The sequence below is a fragment of the Salvelinus sp. IW2-2015 genome, linkage group LG27, assembly GCF_002910315.2.
Source record: "Salvelinus sp. IW2-2015 linkage group LG27, ASM291031v2, whole genome shotgun sequence".
Lineage (NCBI taxonomy): Eukaryota > Metazoa > Chordata > Actinopteri > Salmoniformes > Salmonidae > Salvelinus > Salvelinus sp. IW2-2015.
Window position 1 is genome coordinate 17,886,003 of NC_036867.1, and position 10,844 is coordinate 17,896,846.

Below are 10,844 nucleotides of genomic sequence, written 5' to 3' on the forward strand. Positions count from 1 at the left end.
TAAAAGACCACCTGCCAGAATTCGATTTTATGTTGGGCCTTTAAGAACTAGCACACTAACTAGGCCTGCCTGTTGAAGTAGACCTGTGTAAAATGTACAACCTGCTTAATCGGAATGACTTTTGAATAAGTTTGTTTCGTTTTCAATTGTATGTTTGCTCACTTTGTTTGAAGTAAATCACTGGTTTACGTATCCTACTCCACCCTTCCACGAATGCACACAGACAGCACGAACGCAAGCGCCAGACTCTTGTGGCTGTCCTGAACGAGGGGGCGGTGGGGTGTCGTCGCGTCATATCACCCGCCTCGCTCCCATTGGCCGACACTACTCACCCGACACAGCTGTGATTGTTTTCTGCAGAGGAAGCCTGTCTCTGCTATGAGGTCTGCTGTTAGGAATGATATAGAAGCTTTTTCTCTCTCACCCAAACGATGATGCGACCAAACACGGTGATAACAGTCTGAGAGCAGCAAAACGCACAGCATTGTCGGATGAACAAAGTCGGGTCTCGCTCGATCAGCCAGTGTGAACGTCTGGAGATCAAGGTAAGAATAGATCAATTATATCTGCTTTGCTATTGTCAATTGATAGGCCAATCATAGTGAGATTGTGGCAAATCAGCTTGAGAAAAGCATGGGCTACAAAGGTCAGTCTGCTCTAGACACCAACAGTCTTGGATTAGATGCAATTTAATGAGGCATACCTGTGTTAGTTACAATCTAATAACGCATCTGTTGTTCTCCAGCGCTGAAGTGCCAAATGCCAAGACTAGAAGATCACTGCTGGAGACGCTCCTGTACATCGAGGGTGGAATCTAAGAATTATTATAGGGAAAACTGGGTCGCATCGAAGGCTGAAGAAATGATGTCAATTATCACATCAGTGCTTAGCAATGTATACGGCTCGCTGCACAGTGTGCAAACAGCAAACTTAATCAGACGGGGTCTCGTCCTTTTCACCGTGGGAGTATTTCTTGCATTGGTGCTCAACTTGCTACAGGTTCAAAGAAATGTGACTTTGTTTCCCGAAGAGGTGATGGCAACTTTGTTTTCATCGGCGTGGTGGATTCCCCCTTGCTGCGGCACGGCAGCTGGTGAGTTGTTACTTTTCCAAAATCTATAGTTTATCATTCTGTCTGAATGAATGAGATTGCTATGTAGGCCTACTTCTAATTTGGAGAAAGGAATGTGAATTGGGCTTTTAGGGGGGAGCTTGTGTGTTTCATGATGCCATTATAGGCTACCAACTATAACCTGGACTACATAATCATTTATAGTTTTTTTCCATCATTATCATTGTTATTATCTATTATGTAAGTGTTCTCGCAGCCACGAGGCCATATAATGATGAGTGTTTTGTCTGGGAAAAACATACAGTAGTATTTATATTGCCCTCCAATGCTCCAATAGGCTTCCCTAGAAACAGCCGGACATAGAGAGTCATTAAGGGTGTGCTGTGTTTTCATTGGCTGCTTTCATAACGGGTGAGCTGTGGAGGCGGTCCATAATTGGCTGTTGCTTCGAACATGCCACTATCGAAAAAGAGAAACAAGGAAGTCGTGTGCACTGTGTAGTCAGAATTAAATACATTATTTTAACCACCAACCCGTCCATGTTCTTGAGAAGTAGGCTACAATGGTTCACACTGAAAATAAATACGAATGTAAAAAATGTTGGAGACAATTGATTCAACGTTTTTATTTCAGTGATAGACTACAATATTCCAGCCTTATCTTTTATCAGTCGGTTGCAGACATGTTTGTGCAAGGACTGATAAGAGAGAAATAATCATGTGTGCCTGAAAGTGAAACTAGAAAGCAATCATGTTGTTTGTTTCATTTCTGCCATTTTCTACCCCCAAATTGAAACTCAAAGAAATTCAAAATGTTCAAGCCCTTACAAATCAAACTGGCTCATGTTGTTTTATGTAGGCTATTCAGTGATGTACTAACTCAAATGTCCTTTCTGCAGCTGTTGTTGGCCTGCTATACCCCTGCATCGACAGCCATCTAGGAGAGCCCCACAAGTTCAAAAGGGAATGGGCCAGTGTCATGAGATGCATTGCAGTATTTGTTGGCATCAACCACGCCAGTGCTGTATCCTTTCTATAACAATGTCACAATGTGCACTCTCATGTTATCTCCAATCTAGAGACGGACTGGCACATATTCACACCAGTGATGTTTATCACGTCCAGAGCTTAAACAATGATGTTGTGGACTAATTAATGTGTAATACATAGATGAGTAACATTCTGTGATTCGTTTGATATACACTCCTTTTGGGGGCCATAAGCAAGAATTTTTTTTGGTGCACAAATGTATTTCCTGCAATTCTACACATTTTGCCATGGGGTGTATAGAATGTGTCGCAGTTTTAAAGGACATTTTCTGTAATTCTTCACATTTTGCCATTACATATTCCATGTTCATATGATATGATACATGTGAGATGGACAACAACAACAAAAATCAATGAGGGCCCCTGGAGGTCAGGGCCCCTGAGCACATGCCCTGCATGCCCGGTCGTTAATTTGGTGATGATTAGGCCTACTGCAAGGTTTAGATAGCTGGCTAGACTACCTTACCTAGCAATTGAGTGACTGGCATAACAAGTGGGAAACTGCTGATGCACCACCAAATTTTTGTAAGTTGAGACCCCGATGGAGTTCCTTTTTTTAGGTCAAGGGCCCCCAAGCGACCTCTGGGCCAAACGCGCAGCATGTAGCATTGTCGTTTTGCTACTTTTACGGCCTTGAAGGCAATTCATCTAGTATCAGTGGGTGGAAGTCCCAACTGCATTCCTGCTTGTTTTGACTCCTTGACATACTTTCTAGGTATGTATGGAACTTACAGTTGCTTCAAAACATACACTGCTTGTGCCACCCACACTAACGCTTTGATGCAACAGTCAAACAAATACAATATTTTTTTTAACATATTTTAAGGGATTTTTTTACCTAGCAGATACTGAGAGAGGATCACAGATAGGGAGAGGTTGGGTCAAAGGGCAGTAAGCTAGATTGGAACCTATGCAAACAAATAGTCTTATTTTGCACTTAACTGCTCCATCTCACAGAAACTAGACTTTGCCAATAATGTCCAGCTGTCCCTGACCCTGGCTGCCCTTTCCCTGGGACTATGGTGGACGTTTGACCGCTCGAGGAGTGGCTTCGGCCTGGGCATTGGGACGGCATTCCTTGCCACCGTTATCACACAGCTGCTAGTCTACAACGGTGTATATCAGTAAGTCAAATCCCGCTTTTATCTTTCCATGTTACTCTAAGAGCCAATTTATGCTTGATCCGAAAATGTGGTCAGAGACTACGTGTGGAGGGTGTGACGCAATTACGGAGCCTCCGGAGGCACGCAAAGACCAAATTGAGCTCTGTGCTCTATCGCTGTGCACCTCCCAAATGTTGTAACAATGCAGAGGGCTCCGTATATACAGTTGAAGTCAGAAGTTTACATGCACCTTAGCCAAATACATTTAAACTCAGTTTTTCACAATTCCTGACATTTTAATCCTAGTAAAAATTCCCTGTCTTAGGTCATTTAGGATCACCACTTTATTTTAAGAATGTGAAATGTCAGAATAATTGTAGAGTGATTTATTTCAGCTTTTAGTCCTTTCATCACATTCCCAGTGGGTCTGAAGTTTACATACACTCAATTAGTATTTGGTAGCATTGCCTTTAAATTGTTTAACTTGGGTCAAACGTATCGGGTAGCCTTCCACAAGCTACCCACAATAAGTTGGGTGACTTTTGGCCCATTCCTCCTGACAGAGCTGGTGTAACTGAGTCAGGTTTGTAGGCCTCCTTGCTCGCACGTGCTTTTTCAGTTCTTCCCACACATTTTCTATAGGATTGAGGTCAGGGCTTTATAATGGCCACTCCAATACCTTGACTTTGTTGTCCTTAAGCCATTTTGCCACAACTTTGACTGATGTCTTGAGATGTTGCTTCAATATATCCACATAATTTCCTCCCTCATGATGCCATCTATTTTGTGAAGTGCAGCAGTCCCTCCTGCAGCAAAGCTCCCCCACAACATGATGCTGCCACCCCCGTGCTTCACGGTTGGGATGGTGTTCCTCGGCTTACAAGCCTCCCCCTTTTTCCTCCAAACATAACGATGGTCATTATGGTCAAACAGTTCTATTTTTGTTTCATCAGACCAGAGGACATTTCTCCAAAAAGTACGATCTTTGTCCCCATGGGCAGTTGGAAACGGTAGTCTGGCTTTTTTATGGAGGTTTTGGAGCTTGCCTACGGAGCTGTGAGGGGAACGGCACCTCCGTACCTTCAGGCTCTGATCAGGCCCTACACCCAAACAAGGGCACTGCGTTCATCCACCTCTGGCCTGCTCGCCTCCCTACCTCTGAGGAAGTACAGTTCCCGCTCAGCCCAGTCAAAACTGTTCGCTGCTCTGGCACCCCAATGGTGGAACAAACTCCCTCACGACGCCAGGTCAGCGGAGTCAATCACCACCTTCCGGAGACACCTGAAACCCCACCTCTTTAAGGAATACCTAGGATAAAGTAATCCTCCTAACCCCACCCCTCCCCCTTAAAAGAGTTAGATGCACTATTGTAAAGTGGTTGTTCCACTGGATTTCATAAGGTGAATGCACCAATTTGTAAGTCGCTCTGGATAAGAGCGTCTGCTAAATGACTTAAATGTAATGTAAATGTAAATGAGTAGTGGCTTCTTCCTTGCTGAGCGGCCTTTCAGGTTATGTCAATATAGGACTTGTTTTACTGTGGGTATAAATACTTTTGTACCTGTTTCCTCCAGCATCTTCACAAGGTCCTTTGCTGTTCTGGGATTGATTTGCACTTTTCGCACCAAAGTACGTTCATCTCTTGGAGACAGAATGCGTCTCCTTCCTGAGTGGTATGACGGCTGTGTGGTCCCATGCTGTTTATTCTTGCATACTATTTTTTTGTACAGATGAACGTGGTACCTTCAGGCATCTGGAAATTGCTCCCAAGGTTGAACCAGACTTGTGGATGTCTACAGTTTCTTTTCTGAGGTCTTGGCTGATTTCTTTAGATTTTCCCATGATGTTAAGCAAAGAGGCACTGAGTTTGAAGGTAGGCCTTGAAATACATCCACAGGTACACCTCCAATTGACTCAAATGATGTCAATTAGCCTATCAGAAGCTTCTAAAGCCATGACATCATTTTCTGGAATTTTCCAAGCTGTTTAAAGGCACAGTCAACTTCGTGTATGTAAACTTCTGACCCACTGGAATTGTGATACAGAGAATTATAAGTGAAATAATCTGTCTGTAAACAATTGTTGGAAAAATGTACTTGTGTCATGCACAAAGTAGATGTCCTAACCGACTTCCAAAACTATAGTTTGTTTACAAGAAATTTGTGGAGTGGTTGAAAAATCGAGTTTTAATGACTCCAACCTAAGTGTATGTAAATTTCCGACTTCAACTGTAGCTCCTCATTGAAATTATTGGTTAATGGTAGGTGGGGGGGCGAATGGTCCTGTATATAAACACGGAAACCCACTTCCTTCACAACAGCTCTGCGAAGCGCAGTAAGTATGAATGCTCTGACTTCTGCAGAGGCCGTATCACCGTAAATGCTGCACGGCCAATGCAGACGTCAGATTGACAATGCAGCACGAGCTGTCAAAAATGTATGGATAGGATATTTTGGTGAGATGATAATAATAATAATATATGCCGTTTAGGAGACTCTCTTATTCAAAGAATACATTTTTCATATGGGTGGCACCAATAGGGAATGAACCCATATTCCCGACGTTGCAAGTGCCATGCTCTACCAACTGAGCTACACAGGACCATATTATTATGTTATTATACAACGGGTGGGTCTAATCCTGAATGCTGATTGATTAAAACCGCATTCCAGCCGGTGTCTATTCCACAAGTTGCCACAGGCATTTTAATGTCATAGATTTAGCCGATTTACTCTGTTCCATCTGACTGCGAAATCCATTGTCTCATCAGCCCAGCCAGGCAATTTATAAACTTGATCTCCACTATAAAATGCATCAAGACATTATCTCACATTTCTATTAGACTAACATTTAGTTTTCAACAGCGGAGATTTGTATAAACCTTGCTGTCTGTCTCCCCGACATTTGTAACATTGTTTCAATATTTAAATTCGATCTCCTGCTGACCTATAGTAATGAACGTGTCAGGATGAGACAGGCAGAGTCAATCATGAATCAGCTGGCATAATTTTTATGGATATATACAGAAAATGTCAATTGATAAAAGGTAAGACAAAACACAGCTAATTTGCAGTCTTTCCAGCTTCAGTTTGAAGTGATTGTGTAAGCTGTGTTGTTGGCTAGCTCCTCTGAACAACATTGTCCTGACGAGTGAGCACATTTTCTATGCCAGGTGAAATCACGCCTCTAGCTCATTTTTATGGACGTATCCAAAAAGATTCACTAGAAAACAGCTTATGCAAATGCAGCTACTTTGCTGTTATTCTGTCTGCACTTTTTGACTTGACTGTAAGTTAGCCGTAGTTGGCTAGGTAGCAAGCAAGGCATAAGAACGTTGCCAGCCAGTATGGCAATGGAACATTTAGAACGAACGACTGGGTCGTGTCCATAGATACAGAACAGCAACCTTAGATTTGTGTCGGGACTATATCTTGTGGAAGGATTAAATAGTGTGAATAAATTAATCAAAATATGTCAATCATTATTTGAATATGTTGGTAACCCGTTGTATAAAAGTGATAATACCCTCAAAGCCAGTATTTGGAGGATATATTGGCACGGTTTGCAACAACACCTACCTTTTCGTGGACGTTATGGTATCATTACTTACCTTAAAGTTTGAGAATGGCCAGTGAATCAAATGAGGTGTCTTTTAAGAAAAGATGTATATCTCCTTTGTGAATTACGTATTTAAGTATATTTTCTGGAACTGGTCCCAGTCACCTGATTCCATCAAAGAGGATCTGACAGATGAAATGAAAGCAATTATTTTGGAGTCCCCCGTGCCTCTACGCCCAATTATTGGCCCTCCTACCTGCCTCTGTGGAACCTCTTCAGAAATGTCCTGGGAAGGAGGAGCACTCTGTTGCTTCAGTGAGGGACTTACAAAGAGCTGAGTTCAAAAGGGCCTCCGCAGCTTCTGTTGAGTGAAGGGAAGAGAGAGAGAGATGAGATGGAGAGGCAAGATGATTTTATGTTTTTACCAAACTTTAATAATGCTGCTTTTCCCCCTTCCCGAGATCGGTGTTTAACTTGCCATTCCTGTTTTAGGACTCGACACGTGTCTTATTTAAGGCTAGATTTGACTAATGGGGCAGATATTTCATTTACTCCTATGTTTTTTTTCCTCCCTCTCTTGTAGATACACGTATCCAGACTTTCTGTATGTCCGCTCTTGGCTTCCATGCATATTCTTCTCGGGAGGAGTGACTGTAGGAAACATAGGACGCCAGCTAGCCATGGTAAGTCCTGCCCCCTCTTTTCATAGTCAAATTCTTCTGGATTGTAAGCACGTTAACACATTGACATGTTTATGTGGTACAAACTTTTGTGAGAGAAAAGGCCTGACACCACAGTGTCGGCTATAATGCCTCTATCAGGTGTACGCCCGAAGTCTGCCCTTATTCTGTGTAGAATTCTTCACGGTCATGTCCGTTATTCAGTTTGACTCGATTTAACGTGTGAAAACAGATTGAGCAGGTTGTTTTGTTTTTCACAGTAGCGAGCCAGTCCTAGAGCCAGTCCTAGAGCCAGTCCTAGAGCCAGTCCTAGAGCCAGTCCTAGAGCCAAATGTGTATCAAAGGGTCATTTGCAGCTTGTTGTTTTTGTTTGATGGGGTTTGAAATGTTGGCAGTTGGCACGAGCCCTTGCTTGCTCTTCCTTTCGTTTTTTTCTCACTCTTGATTGCGCTCTCTCTCTCTCTCTGTTTAACTTTCATTCAGTCTTTTCAAACTTGCGTCTTCATGTCTCTCGATAAACCAGCGATTGAACTGTTGAGACGCTGACTAATACTTTTTGATATCTGACACACACAAAATAAAAATGGCTCCACCCAGCTTTTTGTGCTTCCGAAAGTTTGAAATGGCTGAAATATTGTCTTAATAAATAACATTATTGAAAGTGCTAAAAGCAATGTGCTGTTCCTTTAGTCCTTCATCAGTAGCCTATAACTGTTTATGGAGCCAGTTATACTGTATATAACTGGTTGTATAAGGCAAAATAAATTAACTGAACAGAGCCCCTGTTCTAAGTTTTGGGATGTATGTTCCACATATGCTTAGCACGTGAGTGAGTGCTCTGACGGGATGTTCTAAATCGAGAGGAACGGGGAAGTGAGAGGGAGCACTTTTTCTTCCAGACTGTATACAGTTAAGGGAGCCCTAGAGGACGGAATATCACATTTTACTACAACCCCCAACGCAGGAGAATCTTCTCACAGCTATGCCTATACATAGGACCCCAATGATCCACTGTAGAATAGTCCTATAGTCTACAGTAAAGGACTCAGAACTGAGCCTTAGGTAAAAGTCATCAATAATGTTCTTCTCTAATCCCCATTGTGGATGATACACTGAGTGTACAAAACGGAACGCCTGGATAGCAAGGACCCATAACAAGGATATGTTGAAGGGCAGCACCATGGGAGTTAGTCGTAACAGTATGTCTGTGTCCCAAATGGCACCCTGATCAAAAGTAAGGTGTACGGTGCCCTTTGGGACGCAGACATCACCACTATACCTCCTATATTTTCCAAGATAGAATAAAACGGCATATTAGTGGTCAAAATTCAGAATAAAATAGCATTTACACTGAGTGGATAAAACATTAGGAACATGCTCTTTCCGTGACAGACTGACCATGATCCCTTATTGGTGTCACCTGTTAAATCCACTTAAATCAGTGTAGTTGAAGGGGAGGAGACCGGTTAAAGAAGGATTTTTAAGCCTTGACATTTGAGACATGGATTGTGTATGTGTGCCATTCAGACAGTGAATGGGCAACATAACATATTTAAGTGCTTTTGAATGGGATATGGTAGTAGGTGCCAGGCGCACCAGTTTGAGTGTGTTAAGAACTGCAACGCTGCTGGGTTTTTCACGCTCAACATTTTCCTGTGTGTGTCAAGAATAGACCACCACCCAAAAGACATCCAGCCAACTTGACACAACTGTAGGAAGCATTGGAGTCAACATAGGCCAGCATCCCTGTGGAATGCTTTCGACACCTTGTAGGGGCCATGCCACAACGAATTGAGGCTGTTCTGAGGGCAAAAGGTGGTGCAACTCAATATTAGGAAGGTGTTCCTAATGGTTTTGTGCACTCCGTGTACAATTAGGCAATAAGGTGTGGTATATGGCCAAACCCCAGAGGTGCCTTAATGCTATTATGAACTGCTTACCAACGTAATTAGAACAGTAAATTGTTTTGTTTTGTCATACCCCTGGTATACGGTCTGATATACCATGACTTTCAGCCAATCAGTATTCAGGGCTCGAACCACCTGGCTTATAATATTATAATATATGCCATTTAGAAGACGCTTTTATTGATTGAGACATTGTACATGATATTTGAACATGGGGTTTCCCCTCTCTCCCTTCAGGGTGGTGTCGAGAAACTGCACAACGACTGAACAGAGATCAGCTGAAGAGGAGCGAGAAGAACGGCAACCAATACGGAGAACCAGCATAATGGAACCAAGTCCGACATCATGGGGAGAGACATTTCAGTTTGAAAGAAAACAGACTCTCTTATTTTTTTTGACTACTTTTCTGTGCATTATAACAAAGAGCTAGCCAGAATCTCCTTTACCTAATGTGCCATGACTTCTGCACCTCTTGGTGGCCAAAATACCTTTCCCCATCCCTGTTCGGGTCCAGATAGCATGAGGTTATAAGTTAGCCACTAGGCTATCCGTGTTAGGGTCCAGATAGCATTAGGCTAGCCACTAGCTCCTCACTCACTATGGCAGGACAGTATTTTACCTGCCAGTTCTTCGAAATGAAAAGTGAACTGGTTTCAGAGTGAACTATTTTCTTTTTGCTGGTGTGTGAGTGCACGCGTGCGTGTGGATGTGTGCAGGTCTTAACAGAAGGCGTGTGTGTGGAGGTCTTAACAGAAAAGACGAGGAAAAAAGGTGGCAATGTTTGCTTTTTTGTTATTTCCGAGTACAAAATTATCATAAAAGGGAAATGTTTCAGAGCTGTGCAAAAATGTCTGACGTGACCAGCAGTATGTCACTGATGACATGTATTGTATGTTCCCAATATTGTATGTAATTCACCAAAATAAGTATTTATCTCTGAGAAATTAGAATGCCAACACCTATAACTCCCAAACCAAATACATGAGATCGCAGATGATGTGACCATGTTTTGAACGAATGTACCATGATGCTACAATAAGTTAGCATATTCATAGTTGCAGTAAAATAAGTAATGATAAAAAAAGGCACTTGTGAAAGCTCACTGTGACTTCCTGGACATGGTGTGCCACCTGGACTTGACCTATGAACCCTCAAATTAGTATATGAATGGTTGATTTTCCATTTAAAGTTTTCCAGGCTAGGCATTAAAGTTTGGGAACATACATTAAGAGAAGGAGAGAGACATGACATTTTTATTACGGCCTAGAGGATTTGCAATCTGTGATTGCCTTTGTATTATACAATTGAGTGCTTTTGTCACTACCATACCAGTTCAGTTGTATTACTTGTACATAATTATATATCGCTTACATGTATAATCTCTTCCCTTTATAATCACAGGTATTACCACACTATACCTATTTAGTTCGATAGTTGGGGGTCTAGAGGAATAAAAGTGCAATCACATATATACCT

The 10,844-nt window shown here is 42.3% G+C and overlaps 1 protein-coding gene across 1 annotated transcript; it reads left to right on the forward strand.

The window, feature by feature from the left end:
* Window positions 1-358: 358 nt before the first annotated feature.
* Window positions 359-10,146, forward strand: LOC111953395 (insulin-induced gene 1 protein). The gene is made up of 6 exons (XM_023972631.2): window positions 359-545; window positions 746-1,093; window positions 1,971-2,095; window positions 3,078-3,244; window positions 7,365-7,464; window positions 9,606-10,146. Exons 2-6 carry the CDS (start codon window positions 760-762, stop codon window positions 9,633-9,635), a joined length of 756 nt encoding a protein of 251 aa, XP_023828399.1. The 5' UTR covers window positions 359-545; window positions 746-759; the 3' UTR covers window positions 9,636-10,146.
* The last annotated feature ends 698 nt before the right edge of the window (window positions 10,147-10,844 follow it).

Coding starts and splice junctions, on each gene's coding strand:
- LOC111953395 (XM_023972631.2), top strand. CDS start 760: ATGCCAAGACTAGAAGATCACTGCTGGAGACGCTCCTGTACATCGAGG. Junction 2,096..3,077: donor GCATCAACCACGCCAGTGCT/GTATCCTTTCTA, acceptor TCCATCTCACAG/AAACTAGACTTTGCCAATAA. Junction 3,245..7,364: donor GTCTACAACGGTGTATATCA/GTAAGTCAAATC, acceptor CCTCTCTTGTAG/ATACACGTATCCAGACTTTC.